This window comes from Lonchura striata, chromosome 8 (assembly GCF_050655825.1).
Source record: "Lonchura striata isolate lonStrDom1 chromosome 8, ASM5065582v1, whole genome shotgun sequence".
Classification (NCBI taxonomy): Eukaryota; Metazoa; Chordata; class Aves; order Passeriformes; family Estrildidae; genus Lonchura; species Lonchura striata.
In genome coordinates this window covers 1,863,843-1,886,500 of record NC_140710.1, presented here as the reverse complement: position 1 = coordinate 1,886,500, position 22,658 = coordinate 1,863,843, and the positions used below count along the sequence as shown (strand labels likewise).

The window sequence follows — 22,658 nt, the reverse complement described above, 5'->3', positions numbered from 1 at the left end:
CCCCTTCTAGCTCCCTCAGGGATTCTCCAGCTCCCTCAGCTCCTCAGGGATTCTCCAGCCCCCTCAGCTCCCTCAGGGATTCTCCAGCCCCTTCCAGCTCCCTCAGGGATTCTCCAGCTCCCTCAGCTCCTCAGGGATCCTCCAGCCCCTCCCCAGCTCCCTCAGCCTCTCCTGGTTCTCCAGCCCCTCTCCCAACCCTTTTCCCACCCTGGACATGCTCCAGCCCTTCCATGTCCTTGTCCTGAGGGGTCCAAAAGTGCCCCCAGGAGAGGGGGACTGGGACAGGCAGTGCCCTGCTCCTGCTGCCACAGCTCTGACTTCATTTCCAACGATGTTAAAAAGCTGGACAATCAAACCTTTCTCTCCTTTCCCCTCACATTGGATTTCTTCTGCACCCGGGCATGGGAAAATATCCTTTGCTCTGTGGAATATTTGTGTGTGGGTCACCAGTGAGCAATTCCACTTGTTGGAGGGTGAGGATTTTGTGCTGAAGGCAAAGCACTGGCAGTTCTGGGGCAAATTGCTGCTGGTTTCACTAACAGAGCTGTGTTTGCTGTCACCAACTCCCATGAGCTGAGGAACTGGGCTCCTGTTTGGTTTTTCTATTAATTTCCTTAGATTTATGCAAAGTATTAGATCTTCAGGCATCCTCTCTTAATGCAGATTTGCAGCCTCATAAACACCTTCTTGCAAGGAAAATAATCAGTGGCTGCAGCTGCTCTCTAACTCCCAAGTGCTTCTGATTATTGGCTTAATATTTTTTTGGACTGGTGTTGCTCAGGGTGAAAAGAGAAAAGAAGCAGAAGCCAGGAAGCAGAAGCACAGGGTTGCTGCTGGAAGGCTCCTCATGGATAGCACGGAGCTGGCACAGAGGGGTCGGCTGAGTCCTGAACAGAATCCTGGAATGGTTTGGGATGGAAAGGACCTTAAAGCCCATCCAGTGCCACCCCTGCCATGAGCAGGGACACCTTCCACTATCCCTCAGTGCTCCAGCCTGGCCTTGGGCACTGCCAGGGATCCAGGGGCAGCCACAGCTGCTCTGGGAATTCCATCCCAGGGAACAATTCCCAATTCCCAATGTCCCATCCATCCCTGCCTCTGCCAGTGAAGCCATTCCCTGTGTCCTGTCCCTCCCTGCCTTGTCCCCAGCCCCTCTCCAGCTCTCCTGGAGCCCCTCCAGGCCCTGCCAGGGGCTCTGAGCTCTCCTGGATCCTTCTCCTCTCCAGGGGAACATTCCCAGGGGCTCTGAGCTCTCCCTGGATCCTTCTCCTCTCCAGGGGAGCCCCCCCAGCTCTCCCAGCCTGGCTCCAGAGGGGCTCCAGCCCTGCAGCAGCTCCAGGGCCCCCCTTGGACCATCCCAAGCACAGGGATGGGAGATCTGTGTGCTGGGAAATTCTGTGGAATGATTCAGGATCACAGCACACAACTCCAGTGGGGTCTCTGTGCTCCTGTTGTTTCTCCAAATGCCCCAGACTTGGGATGGAGGTTGGGAAATGGAGGAGGGGAGGTTCAAAGGGAGACCTGGGCTGAACCTCACAGGACACAAAACACCATGAGCTCAAAAACCAGATTCCAAGAAAAGCATTACCCAGAGCTGCTTCTGTCTCTCTTTCTTTAAGTTGCTGCAAGTGCTCTCAAGATGAGAACCAGGCAGAATTTTGAAGAAGCCAATTTATTTGGGTTTTTGCTGTGGCATTCAATTCTGCTTTCTTAGCAGCTGGCTGAGCGTTGAAAGAAAAGGTTCTAGGAAATAAGATGCAAAAGTAGCAGCAAGGATAGTTGTTATGAAAGGGAAAAAACCCTTTCTGTGCCGTTCTGTAGTGTTTATAATCTAGATAAGATAGAAAAGGGCTTTTAAAGAGCTAGGGCATGGACTTGCTTGTGCTCTGTGCTTCCTCAGGCAGTGTAACCACGAAGAAAAAGCCTCTGAAAGAAACTGCAAGTGGTGAAATTGAGATTTCTTGAGCTGTTTTACACTTGCAAACATAATGTCTTGTGCTCTGGTGATTCCTTTTCTCTGAGTCAGAAGAGAGACATCTCCATGTCACTGGCACGGGGACAAAGGCCTGGCCTGACAATGTTGTCCTGTGTTCCCCCCTCGCTGCGTTTTCAAACGGGGAGGTTCTGTTTAATGGCTCCTTTGTTTGCTTGGTGTGTTTTGGACACTTGAACGATTGGGTGTTGGCAGGAGTCTTGTCTTTTTTCTGTTGTTTTGACAGGGGGGAGAAGCAGAGAGAATGTCGATCAACTTCAAAGACAGATTTCATATTCTGTGCTGTCGGGCCTCGCTGAAGATGAGATTCACGAGGGGAAATTTTTAACAAATGAAACAAATTTGATGGGTACTGGGTGGTAATCCCCCCCCTCCCCTCTCAATATTACTATTCTGCTAAAAAAACACAGAGTAAAACTCCCTCTTTGTAGAAATCCTCCACGTTTTTTAGGCAAGCTGCGCTCCTCTGTTTCCATTTCTGGAGCAAAAGCAGAAATACCTCAATTCTTCAACTTTCCATGAGGTTTACATTTAAGCAGCCTCAAATAAACCTTCGGATGAAAAGTTCATGCAATGTTAGGTCTGGAATTTTATCCCAGCAAAGCACAAAAAGAGGTTCTTGAGTTCTTTACCCCAAAGTTTGCTGCCAGAGGCTCTGAGTGTTTCCCACAGGAGGTCAGGGATCCTTTGTTGTCCAACAGAAACACAGAATTATGGAATTGCTCAGGTTGGAAAAGCCCTCTCAGACCATCTTTAAAATGGTCTTTTAACTCCTTCCAGGGATGTCTCCTGCCTGGGCTCAACAACACTTTTGGAGAAGAAATTTTCCCACTGTCCAACCTAAACCTACCCTGTTTTGAGGCATTTTTCCATCTCCTCCAGGCAAAAGGCCTGGATGGGGCAGTACCAGTAAACTGCTGGAAATCTGCAGTAAAGAAACCCCAAACAACAACCTCATAAGCAACAACTCCCTGCTCAGCTGAGTAAATTATTGGAGATATCTTGGTGCTGGGGATGCTTCTGTGCCTCATGATTGTCTTAGGAGACAATTAGGATTGGCTTAGGAGAGAATTATTCTGGCTTTACCCTTTGGATGATGACCTGGAGTGACAGGAGAAGGGGGAATATCTGGAAAATCCCAGAGGGAAGGGTTGGATGGGATATTGGGAAGGAATTCCTGGCTGGGAGGGTGGGGAGGCCCTGGCACAGGGTGCCCAGAGAAGCTGTGGTTGCCCCTGGATCCCTGGAAGTGTCCCAGGGTGGGGTTTGGAGCAGCCTGGGACAGTGAAAGTGTTAGGATTAATAAAACCTGGGCTTGGGGGTCTCAGCACTGGTTTTATCAAATGAGCAGAGCCTCTTCTGCTGCTACAGTCCTGCAGTCTGCACGTGCTTTGCTGCTTATTTTTATGGAATAACACTTAAAGATATCTGTGCTCAGCCTCGTAGGGAACCTAACTCTACCAGGAATCTGGGACAGTGGAGGAGGAGGAGGGGACAGATGGGACTGGTAGCAAAAAATTAGATAAAAAATAATCAGTGTTTAGGGTCTGTGTTAGTCCAAGGAACTTCCCAAGTAATTTCTGCAGGTGTTCCTGTGAATGCCCCTTTATCACTGTTTCAGTTGCCTCTGCTGGTGGTGATTTCTCTCCCAAACCATCACCCAGTGACTGTTGAAAAATTGGTGTAATTCTGACACTTGGGATGTGTCTGATCAAAGACAAGTGCCTGTAACAGCATTGATGGTTTAGTCTTGGCTTAAATGTGGTAAAGCTCAGCTGTCCAGATGAAGAATATGTGCTGGAAGGAAGGTCTGGGTTTCAGGATGTGATTTTGTGCCCTCAAAACACAGTTAGAACCAGAGAATCACAGGTGATTTGGGTTGGGAGGGAGTTTAAAGCCCATCTCAACCCAAGCCCTGCCATGGGCAGGGACATTCCACCATCCCAGGTTGTTCCAAGCCCAGCTGGCAGGGCTCAGATCTCTGATATTGATTTTGATTGTATCTCAGGTATTGATTATCACTGGGTGCAGAGGAGCCACTGCCCAGAGAGTTGCTTTTAGGAGCTCCTGCCACCCTTCCCTTGGGCAGGGAAGGTGAAATTCCTCTTTGCAATCCTCTGAAATAGGGAATGTGGGGAACAGCAGGAGCTGGGAATGCTGAGGGTACCCAGGGATGTGGATTCTCTACTCTGCACCCAACACCCCTCCACCCATGAGAAACCCTTTAAAGGATGCTCCAGCCCTGCTGTTGCAGGAATTTCTGCTCCAGGGCTGCTCCTCCTCTCCTGCAGACACTTCCAGGAGTGGAAATCATGTCAGGGTGATGCTGGAGTTGTAGCAGCCTGGCTTTCCTCCTGCAGGCTGGTGGGAAAGCACGTCCCACATGAGGCAGGCTTTGCTGGGAGAGCTGGCTGGGGGAGGAACGTGAGCTCTGCTGGCTGCTGGGGGGGAGAGGCACAAAAAGCAGCTTTTTTTTTTTTTTTTTTTTTTTGCTGGGTGTTCCTTAAAAACAATCCAGGCTTTGTTGCTGAAGCCACAACAACAGTGGCTCGACTCCTTTCAGGGCAGGGAACTTAAAAAGGGCTGTTTCTGCCCAGGCACAGGGCAGCCTCCACCTTTATCTTAGGGGATAAAACAAGAAAAAACCCTTCCTTTCCCCCACAAAAAATATTGTGGGGAGGAAGAAGGCTGCAACAAGCAGAAAAAAACATTTAGAAATGGGGAATTTGGGACACAAACACAGGAACAAACAAATTTTTTTTCCCATTGTAGTGCCAGGCTCTTGTGGTTCCATTGGAAGAGAATTCAGAGGGGATATAAAACTCCCAAACCTCTTTTTTTTTTGGGAAGGTGGGAGATGAAGCTTTAATGGTTTCCTACGTGGAATGGGGAGCTGGAACGAGATGGTTTTTCATATCCCAAACCATTCTGTGATCCCATGATGAGGAACAGGGAATATTTAGATCCTTCCTCACTCCATCCTTACCGAAATTACAGGCAGCAGCTCCCTGAGAAAAAAAAAAAAAAAACAACCAAAAAAAACCCCAAAAAACCAAACCCTTCAGTTGACATTGCTACAAAAAATCTGGGCAGACTGAGGGAAACCTGCTTCCTTTCCTATGGTTTCATGTCTGCTTTTGTCTGCCCTTTCCAGGTAAAAAGGGTCTGTTCACTCCTGCTAAGTAACCTGGAAAGGCAGCACTTCTCTGCCGAGCCTCAATTTCCAGTCTCGCTTCCACCTCCCCTCTCTCAGGCTCAGAGTTGCCTCATCAGCATAAATACCCAGACTGGCAGAGTCTGGAATGCTTCCCCCTGGGCTCTCAGGAGAGCTGAATCCAGGCTGTGCTTGGGAGGGTTCCTGCCTTGTCTGGGGGGGCTGCTCAGGGACCTCCCCAGGCAGACAGGACTTCCAGCAGCGCAGATTTTGCAGGGCAAGATTCCAAATCTGGAATTCTGCCACCTCCCTCAGCTGGTGGCGGGGTGTGACCCTCTGTTGCTGGTCACTCTGGGGCACTTCTGGCTGCAGGTGCCAAAATGTCCCCATCACTCGAGGTCACACTGTTCCGTTCTCCCATTTCTGCCTCCAAAACGCCACATTTAAAGCAGGATTGGTCTGAATGTGTTTGGTTTTTGAGAATAAGCACAAACACTGCTTGTGGCACTGCAGGGGACAGAAGGAGGGGTTATTTCCCTCCTGGATTTGTGGTTTCTTTCCCTCTCCCTGGATAGGAATGAGTTTCCTGGCCTGGCTAATCCAGACAATGATGGTTTTGCCACCCTCAGCTGCTCCAGTACTGAGCACATCCCTCTGAGCTCTCCTGGATCACTGTTCTCTTCCAAAGCTCTCTCTGCCTTGGGAGGAGAAGTTCTCCTGCACATCCATCTCCTGATCCTCTGTAAAATTAGCACTTAAGGGCTTTAATTAGGATTTCCACACTCTCCATCTCCCATCCTGCCCAACACCAGGCTGGTGCTGTCAGCAGGGTCTCCCTCAGCTGAACTCTCACTGCTGAGGGTGGACCATGGCAGGAATGCTCCCACCTGGCATATTTCAGTTTTGGAAGGAGGTTGTTGCTTTATTTGGTATTTCCTTATCACTCACAACAACTCCTGGAAGGTGGCTGTGCTCAGGTGGGGCTGGGCTCTGTCTCAGGCAGCACTGACAGAACCAGGGGACACAGTTTTAAGCTGCACCAAGGGAAATTTAGGTTGGATGTTAGGAAATTTTTTTTTTCCAGAAAGAGTGATAAAGTTCTGGAATGGTGTTTAAAAAAAGCCTGGATGTGGCACTGGGTGCCAGGGTTTAGTTGAGGTGTTAGGGCTGGGTTGGAGTCGATGATCTTGAAGGAAGAGACCTGAAGGTTTCTTCCAACCCAGTGATTCTGGGATTCTGGGATTCTGGGATTCTGGGATTGGTGACTGCTGGAGGTTTATTCTCAACACAGAATGGTCCTTGGACACTTCCAGAGATCCAGGGGCAGCCACAGCTGCTCTGGGAATTCTATTCCAGGGCTTTCCCATCCTTCCAGGGAACAATTCCTTCCCAATATCCCATCCATCTCTGCCCTCTGGCAGTGGAAGCCATTTCTTGCTCAGCCATCCTTTCTGATTCTCTGCTCTAGGGGACACAGGACACTTGGAATTGATTCCTGCTGCTTCTCTTAGAAATACAGTGAAAGTCTCCTCTCTGTTTCTCCTCTTCTCTCCACTTTTTAAATCTTCAGATTGATTTCTAAAGATTTTAAGTTTTCCATACTCTCAGAGCCCTTCTGTTGCTCTCCTACAGCATTTCCAGCTGTAAGAATTTGCCCAGTGCTGTTGAACCTCTGATCCTTTGTCCCCTTTCCCCTGTTCCAAGCCACCACTTTTCTGCCTTCCTTTCCTTTAAAAGCTGACCTGCAGAACTGAAAAGCCCCTTTTGAACATCTCCTCCTTTCAGCCCTGGCTCTTCCAGCACAGAATAACATGAAAACAAACTTTTTGAGGGGAGATCAAACACAGAGTCCATGCTTGGAAGCCAACAAGCTTCTTTGATTTTTTCCTTTTTCCTGTTTGGTGGGTTTTTTTTTTTTTTGTTTTTTTCTTTTTTTTTTTTTTTTTTTAACTACTCACAGGAAGTTTGGCAAAAGAAATATTCCTGTACCTCCAGGATCCATCTTCTGTTCTGAAGCAGAGTGTAGAGAAGAGGTGGCCTCTACATTTACCAGTCTAGGACCTAGATCAGGTGTTGGGGATCAGAGTAGCATCACTTTCCCAATGGAATCTCCAGCTTCAGGATTTATGGGTAGCTCAGCATGGGTGAGGCTGCCTGAGAGTGGTGGGTGCTTTTGCAGTTAAATTATCATTTTATCACAGAATTGTAGAACAATTTGGGTTGGACAGCCTTCAGTCAGCTGGGAGGGTGGCCCTGAAGGGGCCCCTGTGAGGAATGTCCCAGGGGATGGGGAGAGTCTTTTTCTCACTCCTGAGTTGGTTCTTGGTTGTGGGAAGAAAATCAGCCAGGTTGGGTTGGGTTGGAGGTGAGGGAGCTTCAAACCATAGGATGGCTTTGGTTGGAAGGGACCTTGAAGACCACAGAATCCCAGACTTAATGAGGTTGGAAAAGCCCTCAGAGCATTGAGTCCAAGCTGTGCCCGATGCCCACCTTGTCACTCAGGAAGGCCTGGACACCTCCAGGGATGGGCACTCCAACCCCCCTGGGCAGTTCCAAGGTCTGACCCCACTTTCCATGGGGAAATTCCTGCTGGTGTCCACCCTGAGCTGCCCTGGCCCAGCCTGGGGCCATTCCCTCTGCTCCTGTCCCTGTTCCTGGAGCAGAGCCCGACCCCCTGGCTGTCCCCTCCTGGCAGGAGCTGTGAGAGCCACAAGGGCCCTGAGCCTCCTTTGCTCCAGGCTGAGCCCCCTCAGCTCCTCAGGGATTCTCCAGCCCCTTCCCAGCTTCCTCAGGGATTCTCCAGCCCCCTCAGCTTCCTCAGGGATCCTCCAGCCCCCTCAGCTCCCTCAGGGATCCTCCAGCCCCTTCCCAGCTCCCTCAGGGATTCTCCATTCCCTTCCCGGCTCCCTCAGGGATTCTCCATTCCCTTCCCGGCTCCCTCAGGGATTCTCCAGCCCCTCAGCTCCTCAGGGATTCTCCAGCCCCTCAGCTCCTCAGGGATTCTCCAGCCCCCTCAGCTCCCTCAGGGATTCTCCAGCCCCTTCCCAGCTCCCTCAGGGATTCTCCATTCCCTTCTCAGCTCCCTCAGGGATTCTCCATTCCCAGCTCCCTCAGGGATTCTCCAGACCCTTCCCGGTTCCTCAGGGATTCTCCAGCCCCTTCCCAGCCCCCTCAGCCTCTCCTGGTTCTCCAGACCCTCTCTCAGCCCTTTTCCCTTCCCTGCACATGCTCCAGCCCCTCAGTTTTGTCCTGAGGGTCCCAGAACTGGACAAGCCCTGGAGTTGTGCCCTCCCCAGAGCCCAGCACAGGGGGACAATCCCTGTCCTGCTCCTGCTGCCACCCAATTCCAGGTGCCATCGGCCTCTTGGCCACCTGGGCACAGCTGGCTGATGTTCAGATCACCCAGTTCCAAGCCTCAGTTTAGATTTTTTACCCTGTTGTCCTCAGTGTGCTGAGACTGAACACTCAACCTACACACAGTGCTGAGAGCTCTGAGCCCAGCTGGCAGGAAGGAGCCATCCCTCATCCCTTGGAGGAGGAAAACCATTTTTCCTCATGCCTGGCACACAGCAGCTCATGGGGACGTGTTTGGTGTGGAGCAAAGGGGTTGTTGTGGTTTGTTCCAAACCAGTGATAGTGGCTTTGGTTTTGTTGTATGGTAATTGTTGGGTTTTTTTGTGTTAATTGTTGGTTTTTTTGTGTGGTAATTGTTGGATTTGTTGTGTTGAAGGTGCCTCGTCACCAGACATGGAGTCCAGCTATGGGGGAGGCCTGCTGGACATGGTGAAGGGAGGAGCAGGGAGGCTCTTCAGCAACCTGAAGGACAACCTGAAGGACACCCTGAAGGACACCTCCTCCAAGGTCATGCAGTCTGTGGCCAGGTACAGTGCACCTGAAGCAGGAAAAACCAGGAGCTGCTGGTCCCACTGAACAAGCACGGCACAGCTCACAGGGATTGAGGAAGGAAGGGAAAATCCCAAATAATTTCTTCAGTTCTGTCACATAATTGGGGTTTGGCCTCAAGGAAAACCCAAGTAAAACCATGTAAGCTTCATAGTGAGCATCAGCATCGTGAAATCTGGGCAATGCCTGTGAAAGTGGAGCACCTGGTCTCCAGTTCCTGGAGGATTCCCTGTAGGATCCTTCCAGTGAACCACCACTTGAATATTTATTTATTCATTGGTGTTGACTGTTGATTTTATCTCTGCTGTGCTTGCTGATGTTGCCATCCCTAAATCTATCTTGGAAAGGAAGACAGGCTGAGGTGACTTTGCTTTGGGGACTCTCCTGGTGTTGTCCCCCTCCAAGGGACCAGGGGCTACAAGAAATTAAGGAAATTTAATGCAAGACCCCGGAGGGTTTGAGGATCTACAAAGTGCAAGCTGCTGGAGATTTCTCCTGGAAACTGGCACTAAAAATTAATGACAAAAGGGAAAAGGGACCTTTCTTGCAGGTTTTGTATTCAGTTAATTGCATGTGGAGACAGGGAGGCTGGGTCACTGTCTGCCTCTCAAGAATTAATTTTAAGATGGTTTTTCCTTGTGTGATAAGTCGATTTTTCTGGGCAAACACTCCTAATGTGCTGCTGAAGTGCCTAAATTCTGTCCCTTGCTTTGTCTCTTAGTTACACCAAGGGAGAGCTGGACATTTCCTACATTACCTCAAGGATCATAGGTAAGCACTGCTCTGTGGAGAAACACAACCTGCAACACCCCAAACCCCAGAATTCCCTCCATCCCCACTGATCCTGGCCTCTCCTTGCCTTGCCAGTGATGTCTTTTCCTGCTGAGGGCGTGGAGCTGGGCTTCAGGAACCACATTGAGGATGTCAGGACGTTCCTGGACTCCAGGCACCCCGACCACTACACCGTGTTCAACTTGTCACCCAAATATTATCGCAGTGCCAAGTTCCACAACAGGGTGAGTGCCTTCCACAGGGGCAAATTCCTCAGGGAAAGGGGCAGCAGCTTCTGTTGTATCCAGAATTTAAGGGAATTTAGGAGTTAGAGGTGTTTTTAAGCTGCTGGGGTGGGTTGGGGAGTTTTAGCTGGGAGCACAGGGATGAAAGAGCTGGAAAATTCAGGGATAATGTTGATGTGAGGAGCCTGAGAGAGTGAAAGGCATTGCATGGAGGGGCTGCAGGGAAATAAAGAATAAACCAGGGTTTTACAGCTGCTCCTACAGTGTTGGAGCTGCTGCAGGGAAAGAATAAAATGAAAAGCCTTTGGAAGAAATTACCAATAGAAGGAGGGAGATGATTTTCTTGCAGTTGGGTTTTAATCATGCAGGCAAAGTTCAGGATGGAAACGGGATCTGAGGGGCATTTTGGCTCTTGTGACTTTAAAAAGCCACCTGCACTGCCTGGCCCAGTTTCCCTCTCTAAAACCAGAGCAGCATCAGGGAGCACTGAGAGGCTCTGCTTCATTAATGGCTTTTAGAGGAAATCTCTATGAAATGCTGCTGCTGAAATGCAAGATTAGATTTAATCTTCCTGAAAACTTCCTGTTCTTTCCATCTCCCACAAGGGAGTGCTGTGTTTTGGTGTTGTGGTTTTTTAAAAATTTCTAACTTTTTGATGCCTTCAACCCAAAAGGCAGCAGCAGTTGCCAGGCTTAACTCTCAGTCAGGGTAAATGAATCTAATTTAAGCCTAAATTAGTTTTAATTTGAGGTGTAGCTGAATTTATCTTCAGTAATTTTGTTCACCAGAAACCACTCACTGACACTTGAAGCAAATTTCTCTGTGGCCATCAGTAACCAGACTTTAAATATGAGTAAATGAACAGGGAAGACTAATTAAGAGATATTAAGAGCTCAGAATCTTCACTCTTGATTGATTTTGGTGCATCACTGATGCTGTTTGTGGGTGGAGAAAAATTTATTTACTTCTGGAAGCCCAGCATTAAAGATCTATTGCTGTGTGAGCAGGCAATAATTCCCGAATCCCTGGAATTATCCCAAACTGACTTTTAATGTCACTCTCAAAGGACAGCTCAGTGCTTTGGAAGCATTGCCTTGACTCACACAGGAAGAAAATAAAATGATCTTTTAATAAAATATTGTGTTTTCAGCTTATGGGCTGGGAAGTCCTGATTCCAAGTATTTTTCATGAGAAAGAAATGTGAACAACACAATACATGAAATAATTACCAGGCTTAGCTTTATATATCTTGCAGAAAATACTAAAGGGCTCTCAAGGAGGTGAAACCCCAGTGAGTTTTCTGCTGGGATGAGGATGTCAGCTGAGCTGCACTGAGATACACACAGGAAAAGCTTTTCAGTTCCTGCTTTCTTTAAAACTTTCTGCTCCTAAGATCCAAGTGGGTCACTGTGCTGCGTGGTGGCACAGGAGGGAGGTGAATTTGTGTCCTACCTTAGGAGTGGCTGAGTGGGTCAGCAAGCCCCAGGTGCCCAGCCTGCCGAGGAGGAGAGGGCACTGCGAGGGTGGTCAGGCACTGGGAAAGGTTTTCCCCAAACCTGGAAGTGTCCAAGGACAGAGCTGGGAGCACCCTGGGATAGTGGAAGGCAGCAGGGTGTGAACAAGATGATCTTTAAGGTCCCCTCCACCCCACCCGAAGCGTGACACTGACAGAGACCTGGCTGTGCTCCATTGTCCCCTCTGTGTCCCCAGGAGGGGAGGAGAGCAGTTTCAAACCACAGAACTCAAATCTAACATGAAACAAACCCAAGCCTCAAAGACCCTCATGGGTCACGTTCCTGGCAGTTGCTGCCCTGCTATTAAAATCAAACAAATGCCGAGTGCTTATTCCCAGAGCTGGAGAATTCCAGTTGCTTTTCCCCAGGGTTGTCTGTGCTGAGTGCTGGTGAGGTTCTGTTTGATAGAAACACCAAGCACACATTTAATTTCCTAATTGCAAACCATCAGGCAGATGTGTAATTAGAGGCAATGTAAATATGTAATTATGGACTGGTGGGAAATGTGTATTATTTACTAGAGAAGTGATAATGGCTTTTCCAGATGCTTGGCAGGGAGGTCTGCTCTGAGGATTGTCAGTGGAAGGGTCACTGTAGGAATTCTAACAGGAAAAATCAAGGACATACAACAGAAGGAATTAAACAAACTCTGGAGACAGGAGAAGGTGAAGAGGACAAATTGGGAATGGTCACTCCCTGTTCTCCAAACTTTGAGCACTGCTTGATCTGTTCAGTGGCTTCTACAACACAAAGCCATATTTGGATATTCTGGAGAACAAAACTTTCAGAGACCTAAAATGCTATCAGATAAATATCTAACTTGCTGTGAGACAAAAATGGAATTTGCCATCTTGGTCTGGCCCTGCATCCCACGGGAGCCTTTGGGATCCTTGTTGGATGTGGCACAGCCTGGCAGGGCTCTGGTTGGAATCTGGGTGCCTGTTTCTGCTCCAAGATGTTGTGCAGGTGTCAGACAGAACCTGAAGTACAAGTTTTATAAAACCTGGAGCATTTCCTTCCTCTTAGAGATGAAACAGTTCTGGGGATCATGTGGCTGTCTAAGAACATCTGGGCAAATCATCTCCTTCCTTCCCCGTTCCCATTGAGCAGCAGCCAAATGTCAGCTGAGAGAGAGACAGAACCAATTCTTCAGCTGAGGACAAGCCTCGGGACATTCTTCCTTTAAATTTCTTCTGGCCAGAAATGCCTTTTTTAAAAAAAGATATTTCAATTAAAACCAGATGAAAGGGAGATGTCTGTTGAGGGCTATTTGATGTGCTGCTTGGGACTGCAAGGACTGACTCAGAACCAGCACAGAGGAGTAGGAACCAGACATTCTTTGAGATTTATGGGGTTTCAGCTCTAAGGAGCCATTCATTTTCTGGCTCATACATTAACATACTTAGATAGGATTACTTTTTTTTAACAGAACTTTCCCTTTCATCAGTTTAATATCTGTCACATAGGGTTTGGAAATGCTGTGCCAGGGAAGGATTCAGAACAACAACTGCTCAGTGCCCTGTGCAAATCAGAGCAGTTTTTAGGGACACATTGTACAAAAGCTTTAGAAATTGAGGCGAGACTGGAGCATTTTAAAAGAGCCCCTCCAGATAAGCTGATGTGAAATGTAAATTTTGAAAAACGTGCAGTCAGGAACAACACATCAGCCCAATGTCATCTCATTGAGAAGGCTTTTTTGTCTGCCTCCTCATAACTCATGGGAGGCACGGCGTGGAGTTACGCACGAGGAGAGGTGGAGTAGGATTCCAGCACATAACTCCGGGTTGTAAAGGACAAGTAGGTGTCTTGGCAGGGAGATTTAGTAGAGCTGGGCTTGTTTGGTGCTCCCACAAAGCTGTTTTTGTGGTGGTGCCATCCCTGCAGGTGTCTGAGTGCAGCTGGCCCGTCCGGCAGGCGCCCAGCCTGCACAACCTCTACGCTGTCTGCAAGAACATGCACAACTGGCTGCAGCAGAACCCCAAAAACGTCTGTGTCATCCACTGCATGGTGAGTGCACCCACAGCAGCCAGCAACAGCTGCTCATGGAGTGTCTGGAGGCTGTGTGCCAGGATGGGGACAATTCCTGAAACAGGAGGGATGGGATGGCATGGCATTGACCCAGAGGAAGGGACATCATCACCCAAAGCTCAGCTGGAAGAGGGTCACTGAATGAGAAGCAGGAATGCAAAGCAAGAGAGGTCAAAATCATGCTCCAGGAGAAAGGTTTGAATTTCACCCAAAGCTGTCAGCTTGCTGTGACTTAGCCAGGCTGCCCAGAGCAGCTGTGGCTCCCCCTGGATCCCTGGCAGTGCCCAAGGCCAGGCTGGATGGGGTTGGAGCAGTCTGGGACAGTGGGAGGGGTCCCTGCCTATAGCAGGGGGTGCACTGGATGGGCTTTAAGGTTCTTCCCAGCACAGACCATTCTGTGATTCTGTGATTTGCATTTTAATCCAAGCAGTCACAGGAGAAAATGCAGCCTTTGGAGTGAAGGGGGCTGAAATTGGGCAGAAAACAGAGAGCTGGGAATTCTGTCGAGCTGTGAAATGGAGACTGTTGAAGCCTCCTGCCATCAGGAGAGGTCAGGCCTGGCTGAAGGAAACCCCCAGAGGGATTATTCAGCACTGGGCAATGCTGTGCTGTGTGAGGGTGGTGTGATCCTGATCACTCCTAATTTACTCCATCCAACCTTTCCTGTTGACAGCAATGCCCAAAAGCAGAGTTTTGCTCTGCTCTTGGAGCCTAAATTAAACCAGGAGGCTGTCAGCCCTGATCAGCAGAAACTGGGAGGAGTGGAGGAAATGACTGATCCCAAATTGCACAGGGTTCCCATGTGAGCCTGGCATTTCTGCCTCTCACAGCACAGCCAGCAGCTCCAGGATGTAAATTCCCTTCAAACAGAGAGAAAGATGCACTTGATGCCTCCAACCCTGGAAATCCAACTCGAAAATCCAATTCCTTTCCTGTCCTTTGGGCAATGGATATCAGGATAACGTGATAAAAGACAAGGAGTCCTTTCCAATACTTTCTAACAAGGCTGCAGAAACCCACTTAGTTTATATGAACCTGAGAGATCTTGCCAGAAACAACTGACAGGGGCTAAACTTGAAAAAAGCAAACAGCCTGTTCATGTCAGCAGGTTCTTGGGGTCAGGATCAGCTCTAGTACAGAAAATCCTACAGAAAACGGCTGGAATGACTAAAGGGGGCCTGAAAAAACCAATTGCAAGGAGCAAGAGTGGTGAGGCCTTTGAGGAGTTGTGGATTCCCCATCCCTGGAGGTGTTCAAAGGGGTTTGAAGCAATCTGGAATAGTGGAAGGTGTATATCAGGAACCCAGGGCACTGGGAATACATTAATTTTCTCCTGCTCTTCCAACATTTTTGATCAATGTGACTCAGCAAACTTTCCCCCAGAATCACCTTAAAAAATCCCATCAGGAGCAATCTGTAAGCTCAGAGCTGAGAAGGTGTTTGGGTGAGGGAGCCCAGGGCTGGATTTTTTGTTTGTTTATCCTTTTCCAGGATAAATTTCTATTAGAGGACTGCCTGCAGCTGTAGGATGGGTGCAATCTGACCCCTGTGGTCACTCCCAGGCCTATGTTTGAAATAATTATAGAATTACAGCTGGGGAGCAGCCATGAAACACCAACATTTGCAGCCAAAATGCTCTTGTGGGCTTTTCAAACAAGTGTAAACCACCCTCAGCTTTGGCTTCTCCCTGGGTTTTATCTTAGTTTGGATTGTTCACTGAAGTCCTGGGTGTTGAACAAATGACACAGAACCCAAAATACCTCATAATAACTCATCACCTTGTGGTCTCAACCCTAGTCTTTCTGGATAAATTATATTTTGTGATTTCAGGAGGAGTGGAGAGCTGGAATTTAAAGGATCTCTCAGATACTCACAGTTTTTCTTCTCTGCCCCTTTCCTTGCCAGGACGGCCGTGCAGCCTCAGCAGTTCTGGTCAGTGCAATGTTCTGTTTCTGTCACCTCTTCTCCCATCCTGGCCCTGCTGTGCAGCTGCTGAACACAAAGAGACCTGGAATTATACTGTGGCCATCTCACAGGAGGTACAGTACCCTGGCTCAGCACTGTGAGCTCCACTCCTCCAGCTCAGAGCTGCCCAAAGACCTGGCACGTGTGCTTTGGCCCCATGGCTCAGCCAGGGTGAGATCCCACAGTGTTCCTCAGAACTGAGAGGGGATCAGGTGCTGGAAGAGCTTGCCCAGAGCAGCTGTGGGAATTCTTTCCTTGGAGATTCCTGCTGGGGTCTCACCCCCAGCACAAAACCAAGTTCTGAGATAGAGCTGTGAAGCTGCTCCTGCTCTGAGCAGAGAGCAAGTGACCTTCAGATCTTCCAACCTGAATTATTCTGTTATTTGAGATGTCTCTGCTCATTGCAGAGGGTGGGATTAGATCACTGCTAAAGGTCCTTCCAACCCAACCACCCTATGCTGAACCTGTGGTTAACAGGGTCCTGGAGAATCCCTCTCATGTGCCAGCTGCATCCTCAGAGAAACAGCACTGCAAGTGCAGTTCTGGGTCACAGAAACAGCATCCAAGTGCAGTTCTGGGTCACAGAAACAGCATCCAAGTGCAGTTCTGTGCCAGCTGCATCCTCACAGAAACAGCACTGCAAGTGCAGTTCTGGGTCACAGAAACAGCACTGCAAGTGCAGTTCTGTGCCAGCTGCATCCTCACAAAAACAGCATCCAAGTGCAGTTCTGTGCCAGCTGCATCCTCACATAAACAGCATCCAAGTGCAGTTCTGTGCCAGCTGCAAGGATGTTGGAGCACATGGAAACTCCAGCCCTGGGCCTCTGAAAGAATGGCACTGCTGCTGGATTTTGAGGCAGATTTTGAGCGTGAAATGAAAGAAACGGAGATTTCAGCCCTGGTTTTCTCTGCTGCAGGTACATAGGGTACATTTGTGACCTAATAGCAGACAAACCTGTCATCCCCCACTGCAAACCACTCACGATCAAGTCAGTCACCCTCAGCCCCGTCCCCTGCTTCAACAAGCAGCGCAACGGCTGCCGGCCCTTCTGCGACATCCTCAGCGGAGAGACCAGGATCCTCACCACTTCCCAGGAGTATGAGAGGATGAAGTGAGTTCTGGGAGCCCTGCCTCCCTCTGGAGCTGCATGCAGCCACTTCCACTTTGCTGGGGGTTATCTGAGCTGCAGTCATTGCCTGGCTGCTGATAAATGAGGATATTCACTGAGAGTTAGTGCCTGAGGTTGAAATAAATGGCCAGAGGGAGTCTGAGGTTAGCAGGAATGGGACAACTGCACAGGCATCAGGATCTGAGGTTGGCAGGGGTGGGATAACTGCACAGGCATCAGGATCTGAGGTTGGCAGGGGTGGGATAACTGCACAGGCATCAGGATCTGAGGTTGGCAGGGGTGGGATAATCACAAAACTCAGGATCTGAGGTTGGTAGGGATGGGATAACCACAGGCATCAGGATCTGAGGTTGGCAGGAAGTGGCATAATCACAGAAATCAGGATCTGAGGTTGGCAGGGATGGGACAGCCACAGACATCAGGATCTGTGTTTGGCAGGGGTGGGATAACTGCACAGGCATCAGGAACTGAGGTTGGTAGGGATGGAATAATCACAGACATCAGGACCTGAGGTTGGCAGGAAGTGGGATAACCACAGGCATCAGGATCTGAGGTTGGTAGGGATGGGATAACCACAGACATCAGGATCTGAGGTTGGTAGGGATGGGATAACCACAGACATCAGGATTTGAGGTTGGTAGGGATGGGATAACCACAGACATCAGGACCTGAGGTTGGCAGGGATGGGATAACCACAGACATCAGGACCTGAGGTTGGTAGGGATGGGATAACCACAGACATCAGGATCTGAAGTTGGCAGGGATGGGATAACTGCACAGACATCAGGATCTGAGGTTGGCAGGAAGTGGGATACCTGCCCAGAGATAATCCAGTGCTCTGTTGGTTTCCCCCGTGGAATAATTTTGTTCTAACCAAGCAGAACACTGAATGCTCCTCCTTGCTTGGCCTGAAGGAGGTGAGAGCTTTGATGTGGACACATGGCGGAAGGGAGCTTAATCCTGGCTTTTCTTCCCCTCCAAGAGAATACCGTGTGCAGGAAGGGAAGGTGCTGATCCCACTGGGAGCCACTGTCCATGGAGATGTTGTTGTCTCTGTCTACCACATGAGATCGACCATCGGGGGACGCCTCCAAGCCAAAGTAGGAGCTGGTTTCACTTCTCTTGCGTGGGGAACTAAGAGCTGGCTAAAATGGAATCTATATAGTTTCCTTGAGGATGTATTTAAAACTTGAATATTCAAACTGCAGAGTGGGCAGTGAGTATTTTCCTCCTCTCCACTCATTGTTGGTGCCCTTTGCTGTGTAGATGATGCTTCCTTGAGGCCTCTACTCCAAGTGAAGTGGTTTTATATTTTTTGGGACACAAGCCTGTTGCTCCAATGTATTCAGTGGGAACAGCTTCATTTAATTGCAAAACTGATAAGCAGACCCCAGAAATAGAGAGAAGCAGGGAAAGAAGGCCTGTTCCTGAAGGTTTTCTGCTGTATGGAGGCTGCAGCAGCAGGGTTGAAGGCAGTTGGAAATATTTGGAATATTTGGGAATATTGAGAATGAAATATTGCCTGTAGAACAAGCAGAATTAATTCAGTTATGCAGCAGCTAAGATTAGGGTAGACTTAACTAACTCCTGTATTTAAGCCCTTGTTCAGTCTCTGCTTTTTTTTTTCTTTTCAGATGACCAACACACAAATATTCCAAATTCAATTTCATACTGGATTCATAGCCCTGGGAACAACCACTCTCAAGTTCACCAAGTGAGTGTTTGAAGCTGAACATTAATCAAACCTGATGCATAAAAGCCTGATGAAGGCTGAGGGAGAACAGTCACAGAGGAAATATTTAAAGCCTGAATGTACTGAAAGCCTTTTTATAGCTTTCCAGAAATATTCTTCCCTTTTCAAGTGGACCACTCTTGTCCCCTTTAGGCCTGAGCTGGATGCCTGTGACTCTCCAGACAAATATCCTCAGCTCTTTCATGTTATACTGGACATAGAAATTCAGTCTGCAGACAGACAAACTGAATTAACTCCCCCATGGGAGAACTTCACGACAAAAGACATCAATCCCTCCATTCTCTTCTCCTCCCACCAGGAGCACCAGGACACTCTTGCTTTGGCAGGTAAGGGCTGCATGGATTTGTTCCATTCCCATGATTTCTTCATGCTGAGCTGGGTTTTGTTTCATTCCACCTCTCTGGTGCTCTGTGCTGCAGGTAGAGGTGCCACGGATTCCCCCCAGGATAACATCAGGAATGTTGGGCAGAGTGCATTCTTCTCCTCTCTCAGCTGGCAAGGTAGGCCAGGCTTGGTCTTCAGAGCCAAATCAGCTCCAAAGAACACAAACAACTCCTGCTCCCCTGGCTGGAGCTGGAGTGAGGCTGAGGGATCCCACTGTAGCATCAGATCACAGAGCTGGGCACACCCTGGAGTTGCCATGGAGTGGGAATTCCTTTCCTACAGCATCAAACTGTGCTCTGTGGGACCATTGTTGACACAGTTCTAGGGTGAACCTTCACCCGAGGCCTCCTTTGTGCTAAAACTTGAGATAAATAAGCCTTGATGAGAAAATTTAGGTTAATCTTGGCAAAGAATCATGGGATCATTTAGGTTGGAAAAGACCTTTAAGGTCATCAAGTCCCACCATTCACCAGCACTGCCAAAGCCACCACTGACCATGTCCCCAAGTGCCACATCCTCCTTGGATGGGGACCCCAGCTGTCCCAGGGCTGCAAAACCTTTTTGGGGAAGAAATTTGCCAGCTTTTATTTTAAAGAGCAAAATTATTTTAGCCAAATGCTGCTGTGCTATTCTCAGCTTTCTGTTCTGCTTGTAAGCTGATTTTTACAGGACCTTTGTGATGACCAAACTAACAGCTGCCTAATTTTATTTTCAATCATCATTTAGATCAGAAATCTGACAAAAGTAGCTCTCACCCCACCTCAGAGGATCGAGCAGCGTTGGTGCATGAGGAAAGCGAACAGTCAGATGACGAACTCTTGTCCCTTTCCAGTCAGCACAGTAATGCCAGCGGTGACAAGCCCCACGGGACACCCAAACACAGCAAAAAGCAGCAGGAGCCTCCAGCAGCACCTCCCCCTGAAGACGTGGACCTGCTGGGCCTGGATGGCAGCCCCATGAGCAAGAGCTTTCCCTCGCAGCCCAGCGCTGCCCCCTCTAACTCTGAGCTGCTGAATGATTTGTTTGGGGTCGGAGGGCCGAGCTGCCAGAGCCCTGCTGGAGCTGGAGCTGGAGCTGGAGCTGCTGCTGCTGCTGCTGAGGAGGTTTTCCATGTGGGGGCACCTGGATCTGTGCAGTCGACCCCGCGGCGCTCGGCAGCTTCGGCGTCACCGTCCCCATCCCCGAGGGTAGGAGAAGGTAATGGTGGCTTTATTAAAAAAATAGAATAGCAATACTCTCTAAATGACTCAGTAAATTCACATTATACAATCAATGTAGCAGCAATAAGTGTTTGAGGAAGTTAACGCTTTTGAAACATTCATGTATCAAGGAAACAGAGCAAAAACTTTAAATTGTTTGATATTAATAACAATCACTATTTTTTGGTGTTACCTCTAGAAGACAAAAACAGCAGAGATTGTAATGAAGAACAGAACTTTTGATGAAATTGATGATATAATGAACTGCATCCCCCCTGGGTGAAGGGACTTGGGCTTGGAGGATCCCTCTGGGGGGTCTTGGCTACCTCCTTTCCATCTAGGTTTTCCCAAGAGGCCCCAGCCAGCTCCTCTGCTCCAAGCTGGTCCATCCTCACCAAATCAAACTGGAGCACACCTGGGGTTTGGAGGCTCCTCACACCAGCAGCCACTGGAGAGCCTCAGTTTTGCCCTCATTATGTGTCCAATAGTGCACATGAGTTTTACAAAAACTCCTCTGACGGTTTGGATAGACCTACAGCATATGAATTAAATTTCTCTTTTAACTTAAGGGGTTAGGAGCTGCGAGAATGATTCTGGACTAGGAAATAGAGAATTTCTGTTTCTTCCAAGACCAGGCTGCAGGTGTGGCTGAGGAGAGGATGAAGCAGAGCAAGTGCAAAGAGACAGGAGAAGGATCCAAGTTTCAGTGGAAGCAATTGGTCACCTGTACTTGGAGAAGGTTTCTCTTGCTGTGGCTGTTGTAGGCTCAGTCTGAAAGCTCTCACCCGTGCTGGCTTTGCAGACACATCACACAAGAGGTGCAACAACAGGTCAGGAAAAGATTTAGGGATTTAGGATCTCTGCAGAGCCAGAATCACACAGCTCAATTGTCCCAAGCCAGGAAAACACAGACAAGAGTTTGGGAAATGAGTGAAGAGTAGTGACTGAGTAACATAAGTAATGAGTAGCATCATTACCACAGAGCAGAACTTCTAAGGATTGTACCTTTCAGTTGCTTTTAACCTTAAATTTGTTGACAAGAATCTGAGTGACTTCATAGGAGTTTCTTTTGGTTGAGTTTGTTGGGGTTTTACATGGAAGAGAGAAGATTGAACACATTGATCAAAAATGGAGTTTGAGAAGAACTGGAGTTTTGTAATAAGTGATGTAGAAAAGATATTTCTAAAGATTTTCTAAAGCTGTTTGCAAAAGTCTCTTTACCCCCAACGTGGATAACCTTTGCCAGCCTGGAATAATCTTGAGAGGAATGGCAGGAATTGCACCAGGGCAGTAACTCCAATCTCCAGACTGTCTTCCACCCTTTACTGGCAGTTAAAACTCCACCTGAAGTGCCTAAGTACTTTAACACTCACTTTGCCTGGCTCTGAATTCAGCCCCTCTTAGGAAACGAGAGATGGGCTCAGTTTGCTGCCATGGCCAAGCTCTGGGGCTCTTTAGGTGCCCAGAATTTGGGATATTGATGCTCTCCAGTTGCTCCCCCACAGTTTTGGGCTGTCTCCTCTTTGCTACCTGCAGGTATCAGATTTCCTCTCCCCAGAGCTTTCCCTTACCCTGAAGCACATTCCTGCTGCAAGTTCATGATTTTGTTTCCTCAAATACGTTTTTACAGCCACTGCCTTTGATCCTTTTGGAAGTAGCCCCAAACAAACTGGTCCAGATCTCCTGGGCTCCTTCCTTGGCTCATCAGCTGTCCCTGGGGATCCTTTCCTTCAAGCCACAAGAAGCCCTTCACCAACTGTGCACAGTGATCCTTTTCACATGGGTAAGAAAGAGGAGCCTCTTCCAGGGTGTTTAAAGAAATGTAAAATGTTGCTTTGAAATAGAAATGGAACCATTAAGTACGAAGTGATGCTTCTCATAAAATGTCTCTAAACCACAGAAACCCCACGAAACAGGAAAGAGCTTTCTGTCCCTGGACTTAAAGTATATTCAGCATTTGGAGTGTGGTAGGATGAGCTGAGTTTTGCTCAGGTCTTAGACTTAATTAATAGGCTATTTATATAAATAAAAAAGAGGCCATGAAGAATGTCTGCCCACATATTCCTGTGGTTATGAGGTCTCCTTTGAAGCAAACTACCATTAATTGCACTGAACACAGCCATATTTAGAGAAAACACACATCCTTTGGTGATTTTAGTTGCAGGCACCAGCTTTCTTTAGCTCCAGTACTGACCCTAACCAAATTCACCGTTGAACTTGACTGAAGAGAAGGAATTTTCTTCTCTTTGTTTAAAAGTTCCCTAATTTCCTCCTTCTCACCCCAAAATGTGTAACCCTGTCTGAAACACATTCGGTCATGGATTTGTTTGTGCCTGGAAAGTTGGAGGGGATCTTAAAGATCATCCAGCTCCAGCTCCCTGCCATGGGCAGGGTCAGCTCCCACGTGAGGTTCTGGGACTTTGTGGAGTCCCAGTGGCTCCTGGTGGGCACTGGGCTATGCTGGTTTTTCTGGACTGCTTTGAGATACTGATATCAATCATTCTCTTTAGCTTCAAGCACCCCAACTGTTTCCATCCAACCAGATGTTTCCAGTGGTTGGGACTGGCCCAACAAAGCAGGTATGTGTGATAAAATTCAGAATGGTTAGCAAAGAAAAAA

At 48.4% G+C, this 22,658-nt stretch overlaps 1 protein-coding gene across 3 annotated transcripts in view; it reads left to right on the top strand.

The window, feature by feature from the left end:
• The window catches only part of DNAJC6 (DnaJ heat shock protein family (Hsp40) member C6), a 44,514-nt gene that overhangs the window by 13,623 nt on the left and 8,233 nt on the right, over positions 1-22,658 (top strand). For all 3 annotated transcript variants that reach the window (XM_077785309.2, XM_085586108.1, XM_021535576.4), the window contains 13 exons: positions 8,878-9,028; positions 9,772-9,821; positions 9,918-10,066; positions 13,465-13,587; positions 15,514-15,647; positions 16,491-16,685; positions 17,686-17,803; positions 18,338-18,417; positions 18,589-18,782; positions 18,876-18,956; positions 19,567-20,037; positions 21,670-21,822; positions 22,550-22,618. In XM_077785309.2, the coding sequence (XP_077641435.2) occupies positions 8,878-9,028; positions 9,772-9,821; positions 9,918-10,066; positions 13,465-13,587; positions 15,514-15,647; positions 16,491-16,685; positions 17,686-17,803; positions 18,338-18,417; positions 18,589-18,782; positions 18,876-18,956; positions 19,567-20,037; positions 21,670-21,822; positions 22,550-22,618 (1,968 nt within the window). The remainder of the gene's footprint in view (positions 1-8,877; positions 9,029-9,771; positions 9,822-9,917; positions 10,067-13,464; positions 13,588-15,513; positions 15,648-16,490; positions 16,686-17,685; positions 17,804-18,337; positions 18,418-18,588; positions 18,783-18,875; positions 18,957-19,566; positions 20,038-21,669; positions 21,823-22,549; positions 22,619-22,658) is intronic.